This window comes from Nothobranchius furzeri, chromosome 16, assembly GCF_043380555.1.
Source record: "Nothobranchius furzeri strain GRZ-AD chromosome 16, NfurGRZ-RIMD1, whole genome shotgun sequence".
NCBI classification, from domain to species: domain Eukaryota; kingdom Metazoa; phylum Chordata; class Actinopteri; order Cyprinodontiformes; family Nothobranchiidae; genus Nothobranchius; species Nothobranchius furzeri.
In genome coordinates this window covers 62,080,565-62,101,482 of record NC_091756.1, presented here as the reverse complement: position 1 = coordinate 62,101,482, position 20,918 = coordinate 62,080,565, and the positions used below count along the sequence as shown (strand labels likewise).

Below are 20,918 nucleotides of genomic sequence, written 5' to 3'. Positions count from 1 at the left end.
TCCACCGTGTGCGCTCCGAGACGCGCTGAACACAGTGTCCAGTATAAAGCTCTGATGTTCAGAGCTGTCAGATTCCCAACCAGAAGATAGTTAACATAGTATAGCTATATATATATATATATATATATATATATATATATATATATATATATATATATTGTGGAGATGAAAAAAAAAATAACAAAAAAATAAATGACTCGGTTCTCTCACATTTGTCTGAAAACCTCTGCCAACAACATGTTTCAGACTGAAAGCAACTATTAGACCATCCGGTTGTCAGTCTCGCCAAACCGCTGCACTTCCCTGGGTCCTTCATTCATCACGCACGGGTGTATTTAGCCCACAAACAGCCGGCTGCTACCACTTCAACTTTAGGACAAACTCAGTCCCAGAAAGAAGAACACAATTTGAAGTTACAGAAAACAAAAGTTGTTTGGACCTAGAAAATGGTGACTGGTGTTTAGCGCTATCTCGTTTCTTCCGACATCACAGGTTTCCGGTTCCGTCAGCAGCATCTCAGAGAAGATGCCCGAAGAGCGGGATGAGTGTTCTGTGACCATGTTTGTGTTTGAATCTGTTTTTTTTACTGCACTGTGTAAAAAAAGAACAAAATTATGTATCTTCTATGTTTTTGAGACCTTCTGTAGTTTTTTTCATCTGAAGTCTGACAATGAAGGGTGTGAACAAATCCAAGGATGTCTTCAAAACGGACAATACGTATACTCAGGGACACAGAATTACATACATTTCTGGTTTGAAGTTATTTAAATAGCGTTTTTTGCTGTTTTCTTTTTCAATCTACAGATGACACATCAGCCTCTGATCAGGCATTAACCCCTGACTGAAACTATGTGGTGGAGACAATAGTAAACTGCTGTTTGTGAGCTTACATGCATTGTAGAGGTCCACCAGTGTTGGTGTACAGTACAGGCCAAAGGTTTGGACTCATTCAATGTGTTATCTTTATTTTCATGACCATTGGGAGATTCTCACTCAAGGCATCGAAACTGAACACATGTGGAGTTATGCACTTAACCATAAAAGGTGAAATAACTGGGAACATGTTTTATATTCGATTTTCTTCAAATAGCCACCCTTTGCTCTGATCACAGCTTTGCACACTCAGTATTCTCTTGATGAGCTTCAAGAGGTAGTCACCTAAAATGGTTTTTCAACAGTCTTGAAGGAGTTCCCAGAGGTGTTTAGCGCTTGTTGGCCCCTTTGTAAATGGTCTTAAGCCTGTCGAGTGAAGTAAAGGTCGGTTAACAGTGATATTATGGAAAAGTAGAAAGAAACCCCCAATGCAGGTGTGACAGTAAATATACGCACATTTCACATAAGCTCACCTCTAAAATGTCAGATTATTCCTTTAAAATTTAGCACATTCGCATTTCCATTTTAAATTACAAGCATAGCACTTTTCTCTGCACCAGATTCTGTAAACTAGGACAAAACATACATCTCTACCTCTGCAGTACCTGACACCTAATGATTATGCAGAAAAAGGCACAGCACTGTCCTGTCCTTTGAGAGGTCTTGACACACTCTTTTGTTGGCTTAAAGTCTGTCTTTGTGCCCTCATTAGAGGCAATGAAAGGTCACACAGAGAGGGGAGACAAACTTCATGAGTCCCCACTTGGTGGATCTGCTGTAACGCCTGAGGCGCTGAAGTTTGCCGAGGCTGGAAAACTCAGAAAACTCAGGAGTGAAATGGATAAGTGACCGAGATGTTTAAAAACAAACTGTATAGTTAGTCTCATGATGTCAGAACAAAGGAAGCAGAGTGAGGAAAATGTGGGTTTATTGTCATTGACGGTAGTGTAGTGTAAGGTTATGAAGTTCATTATTTTCAGCTCCACACAGCTGCCCCTGTGCACAGTAACACCCGTGTTGAAAACGCCAAGGTCGGGTGTTCCTCAGACTGTTTACATTCCAGGAGAAGAGTCCGAAGGAGAAGAAGAACTCTTTTCAATAATCAAAGTACTTAATTTGTGATTAAAGCTATTCGAAACAGATGTTGATCAATAATAATCAAGTGAATGATCTGTGAAATAAATATGTCATGATTTATGTTTACTGAAAACAGGACTACTGCACAGACAGACTGACCCTCATCTCCATAGAAACGTATGACACATTGTTCCAACCAATCAGAGCTTTCGGCTGCCGTAGGAGAATCTGGTGTTGACTTAAAGTGTCCAATCCCGTTTACTGAAACTTAAAACAATTCAGAGATATAAAACAAGGCAACGCAATTTTAAGCTCAGTTCCATTTTGACTTCAGTTCTATTCACCGTCATCCTAAAGAAAAGCACAGCCTGGCCAGATGTGTTTTCTTCTTTAAACTAAGAACTGTGAAGTTGGAGATTTTCGTCGTTTAACAACCAGACGACATCCTTCCAAAATAAGAGCACCTGCTGACGCTGCCGATCGGTACCGGGGTCGACCCTTCAGACGGGCTTTGACGTGCTGCGACCGCTGCTCCGACAGCTCCAGTACACATCCGAGGTTCTTGGACCTGGCATTTCCTGATCTACCTGGGAGGCCCCCCACTGGGTACGTACACGGCAAAATAGCGGCTCATGTCATCACCTTATAAGCCTCGTGATATCTAGTCATAACAAAGACGACCAGATTCAATGACGTCAGCCTAAGGAGTCTGAACCAACCACACACACACACACACACACACGCACCAACACAACATCCAAATCCATTTTCATCCATCACAGAGTTAGTCCTGGTAGATTGTTGAGAATTTATAATTACGAAATTAAAGATTCTCAAACGATCCCAACTCTCTCTCTTTTCTTGTCTCAAAGTCAATACAGAGTGTTTAATTAAACTCCCTGATGATAAAAACAGCCTATCTTCTGATTATAACAAGTGATCTACTTACAGTGTATTAAAATACAGCTCTAGATAGTTACATCACTCTATTCCGTTACATATGGCGAGCCTAGCATGATATCTGCACAGTTTATTACACTTTGTGCCGATTTTGAGACATATTTTGGGATTTTGTCCAGTGTATGAGTTCAGAATAAAAAAGCGAGCGCTTCCTCATTCAGCTTCTCTGGGGGGTGCACATTCATCACCCTCCAACAGGGGGCGCTGTTTCATCAAAACACCTTAAGTGCTGACGTGTGCTGACGGCCATTTTGAGGCCTACATCTGAGGGTAAACATTTCTCCTGTTTTAATACGTTGGAACCGTCTGTTTATTGTTTGTCGAGGTGTTTGTGACACTGTGTGCATCCATTTGTGTAATCGGAGACAAAAGTCTCCGTCGGAAATGTATTTCCGTTCAATAAGCGCCTGATCCACGCTGTTCCTTGCCGGAATACTCATTGGCACCTACCGTAGCTTAACTTGCTAGATAAACGCTTTAAGTCGGGTTATTACCGTAGAGCGATACTGCATCCAGATTGCGTACGCTGTTGAAACCCTTTTAACCACGGAGCGAGATGCCCGTTGGTTGATCGGGCAATTTTAAGACCCTGGTCGCTCCAGGGCGTTCGCTAGCCTTAGCCGACGAGCTAACTAGCCACTCTCGGTGGGAAGCTCGGGAACGCGTCCCGCGAAGCTTTCAAGCCGTTCCGACGCAGCGATTCTGCGTCCTTTAATCCGCTAAACCTTCCGGTACGGAGTACTTTTGGATAACGTTAGCGGCGGTTCTAAATAACGTTCCGGTGTTTAGAATCGTGATTCTGCTACGACGGAAAAACACCGAGTGCCGGACTGCGCATGCGCGACAATCCGCCATCTTAGGTGCCCGACACGTAGCTCGACCCGCCATCTTGGATAGGTCAAAAGACAATGTTATTTTTAACATTATTGAACAATTTTGCCCAAAATATTCACTCAACAGCCAAGCTTCCCTGTAACTAATTCTTTAATAAGTCTACAGGTAAGGTTGTTTCTAAATAAACATCTAAATAGAAACAAATTCAAAGAGTAAATTAGTAAATTCCAGATCTCATTGCTGATTTCAAAAATGGACTCAGAGGAAACGGAGCTATTAACATCCCAAATTCAGGCGGCGATGCAAAGCGCTCTCCTGCCAATGATGCAAAACACTTTCCTTCCAATGATGACTAACATGATGAACATGATCTGCAGTCTTCAGACAGACGTCGAGGGCGTCAAACGATTTGTGTGTGATTCTCAGGCGACCCGGTCAGAGACTCCGTGTTTGCCTGAGAAGCCGCAAAATGAGACTGAAATGCTGCAGGCTGATGTTTTCACAGGTTCTGATTCACAAGAAAACAACAACACCTCAAAGGAAAGCGACAACACCTCACCGGTCGTTCCATCCGTGGCGATGTTAGGCGATGAACCCGCAGATGACGACCCCAGTACCACTACTGCTACCGCCGTGACTGAAAAAATTTTGCTTGCACCTCTGGTCGTGAGAAAGGGATCTAATAGGCCTGCAGTGGAGGTCACTGTAAATCAGAGACATCGCTGTGTCGCATTATTAGACACAGGAACGGACATCTCGCTCATCAGCGGAGCTCTTTACAGCAGCATGTGCGAACAAAGGGGGGAGGACATCTCACCCCCCACACTCATTTCGGGCCCAAAGGATTTTGACGATTTCTATGGCGCTTCATCGTCCGCGGCTGCGACGACTGAGGTCAACATCTCGATAGGAGGCATGTCCTTTAAACACCTCGTGTACATCAGCGAGGAGATGCGGATGCCCATGCTCATATTGTTGGACTGCCTCCAACGCCTTGACGCTAGAATCAGCTGCGCGTACGGACAACTGTTTGCACGTGTGAGGAAGCCAAAGCCGTACAAACCGCGGCCTGACACAGGCGGACACCTTTCGGTGGCAAGTCTTTCGCGGGGGGACGCGATTTCGACCTCACCACCACTCTCGAAGCCACCGGGTAGGCCCCTGGAACTTCTGTTACAGATTGAGAAGGTAATAGACCAAGCAGATGCTCTCACAAACGAGGTCGAGCGAGACCAGCTAAGACAACTTTTGCTAAAGTACCAGGATTTTCTTTCACTTGACTCCTTGGACTGCGGTCTGACCACTATCCATGAAGTCCGGATTCCTACCGGGCCAGATGCACCGCCGTCCTTTGTGCGGCAATACAAGATTCCCCTGGCTTCCATAGAACCAGTCCAGGAAATCATTGACAGCCTCTTGGCTAACGGGGTCATTCGACCCTGCAACAGCACCTACTCGGCTCTGTTGTGGCAGGTACTGAAGTCTAATGGTAAGTGGCGACTTACCATTGACTACCGGCAACTCAACAAACAGGTCCCCTTGTCTAGGTGGCCTATGGCACGCCTGGAGCAGGAGCTTCCTAAAGTGAAAGATGCTAAGTACTTTTCCACCCTTGACATTGCGTCTGGATTTTGGACGATTCCCATCCACGAATCGGACCAACACAAACTTGCTTTCTCCTTTGCCAACCGGCAGTACACCTTCACCCGGTGTCCTTTTGGTTATTCCAACTCGCCAGCTGAGTTCAACATCTTCTTGAACAAGGCCTGCCCCGATGCTCGAGAGCGTGGGACCCTCATTTATGTCGACGACATTCTTATTCGTCGGCGTACGTTGGATGACCACCTGGCCGAGCTGGACCATGTCATGGGTCAGCTCGCGGCGGCGGGTGCTAAGATCTCTCTCGCCAAGGGACAGTGGTGCAGGTCGCAAGTTCAGTACGTTGGCCTCCTTGTGGGACCACAGGGAGTGCCGCCTCAGCTTGGCAGGATTCAGGGTGTTGCCACCATCACACCTCCGACGAACGTCTCCGAACTTCGCAGCTTCTTGGGGGTCTGCAACTACTCGCGTCAGTTTGTGGAACATTACGCTGAGTTGGCACGACCTCTGACTAATCTGTTGAAGAAGGATGTGGCGTTCGAGTGGGCGGAGCAGCACCAGCAGGCCATGGATGACCTGAAGGCCGTGATGTGCTCAGCTCCGTGCTTGGCGCTCCCCGACTGTGACAAGGAGTTCCACCTTGAGGTTGGTTTCTCAGCTCACTGTTTGAGTGCTGCTCTCTACCAGATTCATGACTGCGACAGGCGTGTCGTGGCCTATGCTAGTAAGCTCTTGACTGGACCTGAGTTGAAATACTCAGACTGTGAAAAGGCTTTGCTTTCCACCATGTGGGCAGTTAAGTACTTTGCGAACTACATTGGCGGACAGAAAATCGTCATTGAGACACAGCACCAGCCGGTGACCTTCCTTAACAGTCAGCGCATCAGAGATGGTGTGGTGACCAATTCACGAATCGCTTCGTGGCTGCTGGCTCTTCAAAGCTTCGACATCGAAGTGCGCTACGCCCAGAACCGACGTAGCCCTCTTGGCATGGGTTTGGCTGCGTGCCAACACTGCTCGGACGACGCCATCGCGTCAGTCCCGCCAGCCAGGCCCCCTCAGGCTCTTGTAAACCACGACCACCGAGATTGGGATGTGAAACTTCCGTTGGTCCTCATGGCCATACGGGCTACCCCCCATGAGTCTACAGGTGTCTCCCCGTTTGAAATGATGACGGGCAGACAAATGACCCTACCACTTCACCTGCTGTATCAACGACCGGTTCGGTCCGACACAGCCCCGGCTTGTACGAGCGGCCAATACTTGCAGGACCTGAGAACTCACCTGCTTGCAGCATTCTCGTTCGCACAGGCATCTCTGGAAAAGTCAGCTAAAGGCAGAAAAACTTATTACAATAAGAAAGCCTCACATTCCGAACTCGATGTAGGTGATCAGGCCTGGTACTACATTTTCGCTCCCAAAACGGGTAACAAGAATGCGACCTCGGGGAAGCTGACTAAGAAACTTTTGCCCAAATGGTCGGGTCCATACCTGATTACAGATAAGATCTCTCCAGTCGTGTATCAGATCAAGATCGCCGACAAAAACAAGGCGCCCGTCTACAAATGGGTACACAGGGACCATATCAAACTGCACAAGAGTCCCACAGATTTGGCCGATACCAACAACAACAATCCACCGATTTCAAAAGGGGGGTGATAAAGACGTCCCGTTGGTTCCACAGATTTCTATCTCTGATTACACAAATTTGTTTGTTTGTGAGTGTACATGGTTGTCTTCCGTGTTATACGTCATGTGCAGACTTAAGGTGTGTTGAGACGGACGTGCTGTGGGCTCCTGGAGTCAGGTGAACGGCCAGGTAACAGTGAGTGGGTTAGGCCACATAGTACTGTTGTCCAAAATTTTGTTTTTTTTTTATCTTTACTAATCACAATTCCTTAGGGGTACATTAACATGAACATGATTACTAACCACTGATTTACATTTTAGTACTGATTTACATTTCTGTTTTTTTATAGTACCTTTGACCAGTTGATTTTAACAGTGAATATTGTGTTTGTGATTATCAATTCTTTGATTTATCCTACGGGGCTATAACCAATTTTGCCCCTGTCCTGACAGCGTGTATTTCCAGTGAGGATTCACTGATACCAGTTAGGGTTTCTTTCATTTTTCTTCTTCTCGCATCATCCCTTTTTGCATCTAACACAGACAGGGCTGCATCCATTTCTTCACTTCATGGGTAATTACACATAAAACTAACACATAGTACAAAAGGCACTCATAGAGTTAGGTTTTTATTATTTTTTATTTCTTTGATGACATGAAATGCACTTTTGTCGTGTCTACATTGAAGTGCCTACACTGTGCTCTCTCTCCTCTGCTGAGCTTGTGAGGATCCTGCTTCCTGGGGGTGGATCAGTGACTCGTCATCTGCATCGACTACTCCTGAGGGTGCTCCGGCTCGTTGGCCTGGGATGACTGTGGTTCCGGCATGGCTGCTGGGACACCTCATTCGTTGGGATTACGGTCAACTGCTCTTCCCTTTTTGTGGATTACGATAAGTACTCTTTCAAAGTTCAATTTTTATTTGGAATATTACCCTGCCTGCGGATACAACAATCGATTTTTAATTGGAATACTACCCTGTTCGTGGATACGTACAAGATTTGCTCCTGCTTTGCTTTATTGCCCGTGAGGATGTAAAGTTGCTGTTGCTTCGGTTGTGGCTTCCATGGGGAATAATTAATAACCTGCTGACTTGTGTTCTTCCTGAGGAGTATGCGAGACTGTTCTCCGGCGTGGGGTTCGTACCTCACCACAGATGGCTGTTCCCTTGGGATCGCATCCGGTTCTGTTGTCAAGATTCTTCATAACTTGGGTTTGTTCAACGACCAAGTGGTCTCTTGAAGGACCACATTGACCTTGAAAAGGGGGGATATGTAAGGTTATGAAGTTCATTATTTTCAGCTCCACACAGCTGCCCCTGTGCACAGTAACACCCGTGTAGAAAACGCCAAGGTCGGGTGTTCCTCAGACTGTTTACATTCCAGGAGAAGAGTCCGAAGGAGAAGAAAAACGCTTTTCAATAATCAAAGTACTTAATTTGTGATTAAAGCTATTCGAAACAGATGTTGATCAATAATAATCAAGTGAATGATCTGTGAAATAAATATGTCATGATTTATGTTTACTGAAAACAGGACTACTGCACAGACAGACTGACCCTCATCTCCATAGAAACGCATGACACATTGTTCCAACCAATCAGAGCTTTCGGCTGCCGCAGGAGAAGCTGGTGTTGACTTAAAGTGTCCAATCCCGTTTACTGAAACTTAAAACAATTCAGAGATATAAAACAAGGCAACGCAATTTTAAGCTCAGTTCCATTTTGACTTCAGTTCTATTCACCGTCATCCTAAAGAAAAGCACAGCCTGGCCAGATGTGTTTTCTTCTTTAAACTAAGAACTGTGAAGTTGGAGATTTTCGTCGTTTAACAACCAGACGACATCCTTCCAAAATAAGAGCACCTGCTGACGCTGCCGATTGGTACCGGGGTCGACCCTTCAGACGGGCTTTGACGTGCTGCGGCCGCTGCTCCGACAGCTCCAGTACACATCCGAGGTTCTTGGACCTGGCATTTCCTGATCTACCTGGGAGGCCCCCCACTGGGTACGTACACGGCAAAATAGCAGCTCATGTCATCACTTTATAAGCCTCGTGATATCTAGTCATAACAAAGACGACCAGATTCAATGACGTCAGCCTAAGGAGTCTGAACCAACCACACACACACACACACACACACACGCACCAACACAACATTCAAATCCATTTTCATCCATCACAGAGTTAGTCCTGGTAGATTGTTGAGAATTTATAATTACGAAATTAAAGATTCTCAAACGATCCCAACTCTCTCTCTTTTCTTGTCTCAAAGTCAATACAGAGTGTTTAATTAAACTCCCTGATGATAAAAACAGCCTATCTTCTGATTATAACAAGTGATCTACTTACAGTGTATTAAAATACAACTCTAGATAGTTACATCACTCTATTCCGTTACAGTAGTATTAATAGTAAACAGTTCTAGTGGATCCATGCTTTTGTTCTTTTTTAAACACAGAAACAGTTTTGTTAACCTGTTTGTAGCTACAGTTTCGCCGACGGCTGCCGGCTTCTTCAGGCTGACGCTGATGGTGGCGTCACTTCCTTCTCCGTTTATCTGCGGGCAGCAGAGGACGTCGCCCTCTACTGCCCGCTCTCCCCTCTCCGACGATGCAGTCCCATGCGTGGTCCAGCGTGTAAACTCCGTCGTCCCTGTTCATGGTCCCACATCCACGTCTCCTTATCTCGATTGCTTCCTTGATCCATCTTTTGTATTTTTGTTGTTCGGTGGTTATGATCCGTGTGCTGTCCCAGTCCATTATATAGTTTTCTCTTAAGCAATGATCTGTTACGGCTGACTTTTTTATTGTACTTTCTGCTTCTTCTTTTGCTGCTCTTGTGTGTTTACGATTTGCCTCTTTCTTGCACTCCTTTCTGTGTTCTATTGTCCGTGTATTGAGTTGGCGTCCGGTTTCTCCTATGTATGTTTTATTGCATATTTTGCATGGGATTTCGTAGATGACTCCACATTTTTGTCCAGCTGATATTTTGTCTTTTGGGTGCACTAGTCTGTTTCTAACTGTTGTGTATGGCTTTGTTGGTGTGTTTATGTTGTGTTTTTTCATTGTTGCTCTTATTTTTTCCGTTATGCCTCTGATGTATGGTAGGGTTATCACTGGTTTTGGTTCTTGTCTATCTGGGTTTCTGGTTCTTTTTTTGGGTTGTTCTTTGCTTTCTGTTTTTGTTTGTTGTTTTCCTTTGTTTATTGCCCATGTCAGGTATGCGCAGGTCTTTAAAGCGTGTTGTATGTGTTTGTCCTCTTGTTTACGGTCTCTCTCTTCTGTTATTATGTTTGCTCGGTGATATAATGTTCTGATTACTGATATTTTGTGTATGGTGGGGTGTTCTGATGTCCATAATAAATATTGGTCTGTGTGTGTTGGTTTCCTGTATGTGTTTATGTTTAGGGTCCCGTCGGTCTGCCTGGTGATTTTCATATCCATAAATGCTATGCTGCCTTCTGTTTCTAACTCATAAGTGAATTTTATGTTGCCCGTGTCTTCAATATTGTTTAAGTGTTGTGTTAGTGTTTCTGTTTGACCTTTTGGTATGATTTCCAGAATGTCATCCACGTAGCGTTTCCATAGTTTTATTTTGCAGTTTGGGGGGGCGGTGGCTATGGCTTTTTGTTCTAGGTCTTCCATGAAAAACTCGCACAGGGTGGCTGATAACGGGTTACCCATGGCGAAGCCTTCCAGTTGTTTGTATATTGTGTTAACGTATGTGAAGTAAGTGGAGTTAGCTACCAGTCCTATCAGTTGTGCTATGTCATCTGCTGTGAGGTTTGTCCTTTTATGTAAAGTTTTGTCTTGTCTGATTCTGTTAACTACTATGTCTATGGTTTTTTGGGTTGGTGTTTTTGTGAACAGAGATGTGACGTCATGTGAGATGAGTATGTCGTTGTCTTCTATTGTAATTTCCTTTAGTTCTTTTGCCAATTCTATACTATTTTTGCAGTGTTGGTCTGTATTTCCTATTACTGCATCGTCGGAGAGGGGAGAGCGGGCAGTAGAGGGCGACAACGTCCTCTGCTGCCCGCAGATAAACGGAGAAGGAAGTGACGCGCCACCATCAGCGTCAGCCTGAAGAAGCCGGCAGCCGTCGGCGAAACTGTAGCTACAAACAGGTAAACAAAACTGTTTCTGTGTTTAAAAAAGAACGAAAGCATGGATAAAGAGAGAGAGGTGAAGAAGGTCATACAAAAGCCAGCTTGAACAGGTGAGTCTTCAGCTGCTTTTTAAAGGAGACCACTGAGTCCACTGATCTCAGGCTCAGGGGGAGAGAGGTCCAGAGTCTGGGGGCCACAGCAGCAGATGATCTGTCACCTTTGACCTTTAGCCTGGTGCTGCACAACCAGTAGGCTTTGGTCACTGGATCTCAGGGACCTGCTGGGGGTGTAGGGACTAAGAAGATCACCAATGTAAGATGGTGCTTGTCCATGTAAGGCCCTATAGACCAGAACCAGGATCTTGAAATGAACCCTGAAGTTGACTGGCAGCCAGTGAAGCTGGAGGAGAAGTGGGGTGATGTGGGTGTGTGTGGAGAACTTCGTCAGAAGCCGAGAACAGGCGTTCTGAACCACCTGTAGACGGTTCAGGGAGGTTCTGCTCAGACACGTGAAAAGAGAGTTACAGTAGTCTAAGCGTGAGGAGATGAAGGTGTGGAGAACTGTCTCAAGTTCAGAGCGGGACAGAATGGGACTCAGCTTAGCAACGTTCCTGAGATGGAAGAAGGAAGAGCGAACAAGAGAACTGACATGAGAATCCAGGGTGAGAGCTGGGTCAAAGGTCACGCCAAGATTCCTGACAGAAGGTTTGGTGTGGGAAGCAAGCTGACCAAGAGTCTCTTACTTTGGGAACCAGCTTGTCTGGGGCACAGATGAGGGTCTCAGTCTTATCTTCATTCAGCTGAAGAAAGCTCCCACCATCCAGGCTTTGATAGAGTCTAAGCAGGTGTGTAACAGCTGCAGCTTAGACATCTCATGGGGCTTAAAGGAGATGTACAGTTGGATGTCATCTGCATAAAGATGGTAGGAGATTCCTTTGAAGGAGCTCAGGATGTGCTGAAGAGGAAGCAGATAGAGGAAGAAGAGCAGAGGCCCCAGCACAGAACCTTGTGGGACACCATGGGTAAAGGAGGTGGTGGAGGACCTAAACTTGGAGACGGCCACAGAGAAGGAGTGCTCATAGAGATAAGAGGAGAACCACTCAGAGCAGATCCTGATAGGCCTACCCAGTCTCTCAGCCTCTCCAGTAGCAGGTGATGGTCAACAGTGTCAAAGGCTGCAGTCAGGTCCAGCAGGACCAGAACAGAACAGTCCCCTGCATCACTGTGGGTCAGAAGGTCATTAGAGACCCTAAGAAGAGCTGTTTCAGTAGAATGAGCTCTACGAAAACCTGACTGGAAGCTATCATAGATGTTATGTTCATCAAGAGCAGCTGTGAGTTGTTTAGCCACAACCTTTTCCAAGATCTTGGAGATGAACGGAAGTTTAGAGATGGGTCTGAAGCTGCTATGGAGAGAGGGGTCGAGACTCGGTTTTTTAAGAAGCGGGTGGATTACAGCGTTCTTAAAGTAAGCAGGGACCTGACCAGAGACCAGAAAAGCATTAATTATAGAGAGCACGCTGGGACCGATGGACTGAAAAGCACTTTTAAACAAAGATGAGGGTAAGATGTGGAGGGGGCATGCAGAGGTCTTCATAGAGTTAACTAACTTAGGTGTGTTCTTGCTCTGTCGTATCTCTAATTCCATGCTATAGTTCTTTTTTGAAAACACAGAGCAGTTTTGTTTACCAGTTTTCCCGCTATGTTTCGTTTGCTGCTGCAAACTTGAGCCTGAGGAAGTTTACAGCCGCAAACGAAACGTAGCGGGAAAACAGGTAAACAAAACTGCTCTGTGTATTCAAAAAAGAACTATAGCATGGAATTAGAGTTAAATAGTTTGGTTAACTCAGGCAAAGAAACAGGAGCAAAGCTATCTAGGATGATGGGCCTGGTTGGAGTCGGGAGAGGCGGCGATAAGGCTGAAGGAGAGATGCTAGATCTAACCTTATTGACTTTGTCCACAAAGAAAGACAGAAAGTTCTCACAGTCTGCAACAGAGTGGATGGAGGCTGTAGGAGAGGCAGGAGAGACGATGCTGCTGATGGTGTTAAACAGCACCTTGGGGTTCCCTTTGCTCTGGGACACCAGGTTGGAGAAATAGGCAACCCTGGCGTCTCTGACTGCAGAGTTAAAGGATGTCAGAAGATCCTTTAGGTGCAGCAGATGGACGTGGAGATGGGTTTTCTTCCACAAGCGCTCAATGTTTCTGCATTGGCGCTTCAGGCTGCGAAGGCTGTCATTAAACCAGGGAGTAGGGTTCACTGCAGGACCTGATCTGGTTCTGACAGGACAGATGTTGTCCAGAATGGAGAGGCAGTGCTCGTTAAACTGAGAAGTTAAGGAATCTGGGTCGTTATCAGAAGAACAGGGTGGATCAAAAGCAGCAGAAACATTGCTAGCTGTGCTCTCATTAAGAAAACGAGAACTAACCATACGGCGAGCAGGAGGTGGGGACGCAGAAACGGACAAGTTAAAGAAAATGCAATGGTGATCTGAAATATAAACATCCTCAGGACAAACACTGTTGTTGCAAGCTCCCGCCTGCCAGAACCACAGAAGGTAATAAAGGAGGTCACAAAGGAAGAGGACACAATGGGAGAGGCCACATGGAAAGCAAAGATAAGCGGAGCCTGCTGATGCGAGTGGAATCGAGGCAGGTGAAGACAGGAAGTGAACCAACTGAAGAAAGCATCACAGGATGTGATGCCCTCTTTGAGGAAGCTTGAGCTTTGGGTGGACCTGAAACCATCTTACAAATGACAAATGATCACATTGTTTTGCTGTCTTGAGGTTAACTGATATATGTAATGCAAAATACGTCACTCTGAAAAAGTGCTTGTAACATGAAAATGCTATACAATGGAAAATGCTTTACTTTGCAGTTTTTAGAATGATATATAAGAGCAGTTAGAAGTAGTTGAAAACAGTAGCAGCGGTAGAAGAGGAAGTAGCAGCGACAGTTGCAGGAAGAGAAAGGAGTTTTTTCTCAGGGAGAGATTTAGACGCAGCATACTCGAAAGGGGATATTTAATCTTAGCTTTACGCTTTTTGTATCTTTTAAATTTTGAAATAAACTTTTTTGAAAAAGAATCCTCAATCTTGATTCTTAAAGGACTCTTTATCCTTTTGAGTGGGAGCCCCGACCAGACCTAAGCTCTCGGTAAGCCGCCTTATTTCTTGTACCTGCTTCTCAGGACTTGTTTTTCAGGTTGCGACAGATTAATAAAATATACCTTAGGTAATGGGAGCCATGTCTCACCTCCTCCCTAGAGTAACGGGACAGCCTAACCCCCAAATTCCACTACCTCCGCTCCGGTCCGCCCCCGCCTTCCGCAGCCGCTCGCTTCCGAACTCAATTTTTACTGGTACCCGCTCTACAACGGCTCCGCTCCGGTGCGGAGACCTGAGGTGGGCAAACAGGCATGCGTGGGATTTTCGAGATCTTGCGATACAGTCCGAGCAATAAACGCGGAAGTTAGATCCAAACACCCGTTGTGTGGGAGAAGCATCGGCATGAACTGTTTAATCTGCCCATCATTTGTGTTGAGAGATCAGCAGTGTTTGGATCAACACAGGGCGACTACTTTGATAGTGGAAACTGTATTTATGGCTTACTTTTGTGCATTTAAAGTTCAGCCGCCATTGATAGTTGTTAAAAGCTGTTAAACCTGTGCATATGAAACAAAAAAATGCCTTTTGTTTATCGATTTATTGTGAAAAACGGAAGTTGTGCTTGCTCCTTTTCCTGTTGGGCGTTTGTGATTTCTGTCCATTTACTGCGGAGGTGTTCCGGCGTCCGGCAAAAATAGGATCGATTCTATTTTTGCCGGACGCCGGAACAGAGGGCGGCGCACGGTGCCGCACTGCCAGAGCACGGCCGCAGTAGTGGAATTGCTCTGATTGACTACAACGGGACCGATTTTGCTCCGGCGTTCGTGTCAGAGCGGAGCGGAGGTAGTGGAATTTGGGGGTAAGGGTGATAAGCCATGATGGTTCATTGGTTCAAACAGGCTCTGTTCTGCACATGTAAAAAAGTCTCTGTTAAGCGTGGGAAGGAACCATTTCAAAGGGTGGCTCAATTAGATTAATTGATAAATCCATGTTAGCCTGATCAACTAACAGGAATCATTTTCTAGTTACCACTGCCCACATTGCTGACAGAGGCGCAAATTATTCCTGATAGGACCCAAATAATAGTCAGCTGGATGGCCTCCTCTGAACTTTCGCCTCAGTATCCAAAACCACTGGATAACATGAATTAAAGGAAAGTGTGTTGATGCAGGAGAACAAGTACAGCAAATTCCATTCCAACCTTTAAAATAGAAAACAAGTTCTAATTGAGGGAGTCCAAACCAGGGTCTGTACAATAATACTCACCGCGGCCTCAACTTCCCTGAAAAAGCAGCGTGATCTAAGGATCTAACGGAACCTGTAAAAAGGGCACGCTCGCTTTACTGTCAGCATTTAGACTCAGGGTAAAAACAAGGTCTAGAGTGTGCCCTCTGGTGTGTGGGGGGCCAGAAACATGCTGGGTAAAGCTGAAGGTGTCCATAAGGCTGGAGAAATTCATGGCAAAGTGATCAGAGGGATCATCAACATGGATGTTAAAATCACCAACAGTCGCCAGTCTGGACAGCTTCACAGTGGAGGATAGAAAGTCACTAAACTCCTGAAGGAAAGAACTGTTTGGACCAGGTAGACGATAGACCACAGCACAGTAGAACAGGTCCTTACGCCCGACTTTAATCAGCTGCAGTTCAAAGGAAGCAAAGTGACCAGAGGTTGTAGAGCTGCATGGAAGATGGTCTCTGAAAACAACAGCTAGGCCTCCACCACGACCAGAACCCCGGGGCTGGCTAAGAAAAGAATAACCACTCGGGCAGAGTTCAATCAGACCAGAAGAATCAGATGTTTGCTGCCAAACTTCAGTCAGAAACAGCAAATCCAGGTTTTTAGACAGAATTAGATCATTGAGCAGGAAGGACTTATTGTTAACAGAGCAGGAGTTCGATAGAGCCATGCTGAGTGAGGTGGAGGATTCAGAAACTACAGAAACTGCTGGAGTTAGTGGACGTAACATTTCCCGCCTTGCTATTTGGAACCTCCCCCCTGCCTGAGCAACCAACACATTCTCAATTCGAACGTGTGGGGCAGACACCCTTGCTCACTTTAGAGGAAGGTTTGAGGTTGCAAGAAGGTTAAGGTTCGGATAGAGTAAAATGTGCTGGTTCGGTGCGCCGCCAGCTGACATTACTTTTATGCTGCACTTGGATTTGCAATCGGAAAAAACCTCTTTGTGTCCAGCTGAAAACGGAGGCCTTTCAGAGTCGGGGTCTGACGCGGATGGTCACTGGCCAAGTGTTTGTTTCTGACATGTTGGGAGTGAGAATGTGTTGACTCCATTGGTAACAACATTTGCCGTAATAATTTACCGTAATGATTTTTAAAACAAGTGACAGTCATGGTGAAGTGGTATAGAACTACCTTGAAATGGATCTACTGCCCCTTATCGCCAGTAAGCTACACACTGTAACTTTAAGGTACTTTGTAATTACATACACATGCTAACATTTGTTTAACTTTCTTCACTCTTAATCTGAGCAAGATTTGACGGGTTTAATTCCAGTTAAATTGAGCCGTTGGACTCTGTATGGAGAAACTGAAGACAAATAATTGATGGATGGAGCTTTCAGCATGACCTGATGTTGTATTGATCTAATGAGCATCAATGCGTTCATTTATTTAAAACATTTTAGAGTTTCCACACCGTTGTGATTAGGAGTGCTCTGTGTGAATGTGATGTGAAAATGACCTGCTTGAGGTTTTACCAAGTCTGTGCAAAAAGGAACTAATCACCGCCTGTCTCCTGGTGAAGTCGTAACACCAGGAATTATATGGTGCATTACAATTAGACACAGTACAAGAATGACAACTCATATTACCATAAGTGAGTTATTCTGGGACAATGAGCCTTAAAATAAGCTTGTGACACAGAGAGAGCTGTTGTGGTAGTACTGAATACGTACTAAATATTCAGCAATGCTGATGCTGATGAAAGTAAATTATAGGTTATTTTGTATTCATGCTGAATATTTTACATTATTAATTCCAGGCAGGGCCTTGCTTGCGAGGAACTGTAGCTGAAATGCAGAATGAAACAAAATTTAAAGTTAGGAGTGAACCTCTGGTCAAAAGAGCTCCAGGTCCAGGAGGCCTGTTTATTTTATTACTGTACCTCACCTTTCACCTTTAAGCAACAGAGAATTAAGTGTCACATGATCTTAGGATGAATTTTGACAAATCACTCAGCAACCTCTCAACCAGTTCCACTTTTAGAGTAAATCCTATTTAAGAAGGCCACGACAGTTATTAGCTACATGTAAATTGCAACTAGTTAGTCAGTTTTGAAGATGTTAAGCTAAATGTTGGCATGTTAGCAGGTGGGACTCACCCTAAACACATAGTTTTGAATGCTTACTCCATTCCCCTGCGGCTGGGGAAAGTAGAACTCCTTTGTGGTACCAGTGACAAAGAACTGTGTTGACACAGTTCCTGTTGACCCTCTACATTGCAGACTTCTCCATCAGATAAACCCGCATCTCCAACTTTCAGTTTCACTCTTCAGCCACAGTGTCTCTTAAAGGAACAGTAACATTAGGCTGACATCAGAACAACCCTTTATGAATCAGTGTATGTGTGCGGCACAGGTCTGAGGGCAAAGGCTGCTTCTGTCACATGCGTCTCGTTATTGCCACTATTTCAAATAAAGTGATAAAAGCACTCGCTCCCACATGCGCTCATGTGCACCCTTGAGCCATGGTTCTGCTGGAACGCGTCTGTGATCTGTGACGGACACACTGTGAATTCCAGATCTTCAATGCACTGTTAATAGCGTGAGATTGCTGTCCCAGTGTGCTAACATAATAATCAGATTCAGATTTCAGATTTATTGGCCAAATAAAATTACATTTACAAGGAATTTGGCTTCGGTAGATGTTCGCTCTCTAAAAACATACAACAACCACAATAAATGAGAATAAAAATACCTAAAAACACATAAGAGCATGTATACCCACACACATGTTCATTTACACACACACATATACATACAGTAGTTAATAAGAAGAAGAAGAAGAAGAAGAAATAATAATAATAATAATATAATGATAACATTGCTCTGATGGCAATCTTTTCTTGATTGATTTGTTACCTACACAACGTTCTCTCTCTCGTTTACGTCTGCACACTTGCGTGAGACGAGAGGGTTTGAATTACAATCTGTCAAAAATGACTGATCGCTTTCAGATTTCTCCATCACGTTAAAAATGATCAAATATGGAAAATATCTTGCTGTTGACAGCGTGCACAGGACACAGGACAGAGCACTGAAGCACTTGTGCTCCTCCTGCTTATCCATTAAAGGATTTTTAACTGCTTCAACTGGCTGCCTCCTGGATTTACTGCCTTTGGGTCCTACAAAGGCATCCACCACCATTTTCCTGACAAAAAGGTTCTCTAAAAGGCCCAATCCCAACTGGCGCACTTCCACTCTTGCTCCCATCAATTGCACAATCCCGGCCAGGGGTGAGAGTTCATAGGGTGCCCTGACTCTCAAGTGCGGAAGTTGTTCACAACCCTTTTTCACCATTGATCTGCACTTCACCCACGTTCGCACTGATGCAGACTTGAGTGAAGTGTATTACCCACAATTCATTGCTGCAGGAGAAAAGGCTCAAGTGCCTTTCCTGAAAATATATATGTTGTAATGAAAGTAGTTAATTTCAGGATGACTAATGGATGCTCAGAATGATTTAGACAAAGCAGCAATTAATGTAAATTAATTTCAAGTAATTCTTTGGTTGTTTGTTTGAAAGTTGTTAATAAAGGTTTTTTTAAAGTAGCACAGCGGCCAGCATCCCAGCATGCATTGCTGTCTATGATGCAATGCTCTCTGTCTCAATTTGGTAAATATTTGCACGAATGTGTACCACACACTCGAAGCCTTACTGTGCACTTCTGCCAAGTGCACTTTGCTGAAGAAAGTTGCGCGAGTTTTGAAATTGGGCCCAACATGGTTTGTGATTGACACACATGCATTTCCCACAATGCATTTAAGTAGATCATCTAATCAACCAAAATGCACTTTAATTGTAAAAACAACAAACAAACTGTATTTACCGACACCCGATGACTCTATAGAGCAGAAATAAATTCTCCTTCAGTCATAAACTCCCTCCAGAAAGCATTTAAACGTGCTTTTGATACAGAGACTTACCATATTTATAGAAGACACCGGTCCAATGCTGTTCACAAATATGTCGACATCAATCACTGTTGGTTTAACTAAATTAGAAACAGAGAGGGAAAAAATGTCAGTTCACTTTGTTTTTTTTGGAAAATATTCTTTATAGGTCAAAGGGAGGAAAAGAAACTCTGGATGAATGAAACTTGCAAGTAGCTGCTGAGTAGTACAGTCTTAGGTATAAAAGCTTGTATTGATGATTAGACATGAATTTTATCACAAACTGCTGAGATGAAACTTTTCAGTTAGTGAAGTCTGAAACGAGATGTTATGCAATCTAACTTAATCTAAGGCACAATTTAGGTCATTAAATAAACTTCTTTCATGTTTTTTAAAGGTAATGAATTTAATTGATTTTTTTTGTTCAATGTTGAACAGAAATGATTACAGTAGTGCCTTAGAGCCACTCAAAAGAATACAAAACTAGGAGGATCTTTTTTTTGTTTCCAAGGTTCAAGACTAAAGTACGGAAGCCCGGGGGGGTACTGTAAAAAAAATTGAGGATTTTTACAAGAGAAAAAACAAAGTTCTTTGTTTACCCTAAGGGCTGAGTAAACAAACAAACAAACAATAAAAACAATGCGAATTTTGTTCAGAGAAAAAATATCCTTCTTTGCTAATTGTTGGATGAGAAGCGGGAAAGAAAGAAAAATAAATACTTGCCACAACAACAACAAAAATGCCATGGTCTTTCAGGGCTTCACTAAAGTTTTAATGTTGTAGAAAAAAACAACAACACCATGTTTCGATAGCAGCCTGAAGAAGTAAACTCGTGTGTTCCTGAATCGTATTGTTCATCTCATTATTGCAGCTAGAAGGTGTGGGTGAAGAGCTACAAAACAACAGGCCTTCTCTTGAGTCAGTTTCAGGTGTTGTCTTTACTTCTGCAGCAGTGTCCACACCTCTCATATAACTTCCTTCAATACTTCACAATAAGAGTCTTAAACATACCTCAAAGTAAAAACACCTGAAGCTTATGAAATTTTCATTAAAATGGTTTTCTGGTAAAAAGAAAATAATGATGCAATTCCATATGGGTATCTGTGAGAGACGGTTTTGGTCCATTTTTTGCAGAATGTTAAGAACCTGTACTTCATATAGTGTCTTCTAGAGTCCTACAACCCCCCAAGGCACTTTACAACACAATCAGTCATTAACCCATTCACATACACATTCACACACTGGTGGTGATGAGCTGCATTGTAGCCACAGCTGCCCTGACGCTCACTGACAGAAGCAAGGTTGCCAGGCAAGGAGGGTTGAGTGTCTTGTCCAAGAATACAACGACAATGGCAAACTGAGTGGGGATCAAACCCGCAACCTTCCGATCACGAGGTGGCCCCCTTTTAAATACTTTTAATTTGCACAAAAATATGAACAAACCTTCTGGTAATTTGAGGCTTCAGTCTATAAAAGAAGATCTCAATTACTACAAGCAGGAAATCATTGAAAACAATAATGTGTGTAGGGGAAAAGAGTGAGTGTAGCCATTAGTACGGAGTTTTCCTTGTTTCTGTACGCAGCCTGTAGTATTATG

At 44.2% G+C, this 20,918-nt stretch overlaps 1 protein-coding gene across 11 annotated transcripts in view; it reads right to left on the bottom strand.

Annotated features, from left to right (window-relative positions):
• The window catches only part of LOC107373833 (gamma-aminobutyric acid receptor subunit gamma-3), a 95,161-nt gene that overhangs the window by 46,980 nt on the left and 27,263 nt on the right, over positions 1–20,918 (bottom strand). For 10 of the 11 annotated variants that reach the window (XR_011516956.1, XR_011516957.1, XR_011516958.1 and 7 more), the window contains one exon: positions 19,355–19,422. Coding sequence is in view for 6 of the 11 variants with exons in the window: in XM_054734177.2 (XP_054590152.2) it covers positions 19,355–19,422 (68 nt within the window). In the remaining 5 variants the exon portion in view is untranslated. Of the gene's footprint in view, positions 1–17,530; positions 19,306–19,354; positions 19,423–20,918 lie in introns of those variants that run through there. The other variant, XM_070545895.1, reaches the window with a different exon arrangement.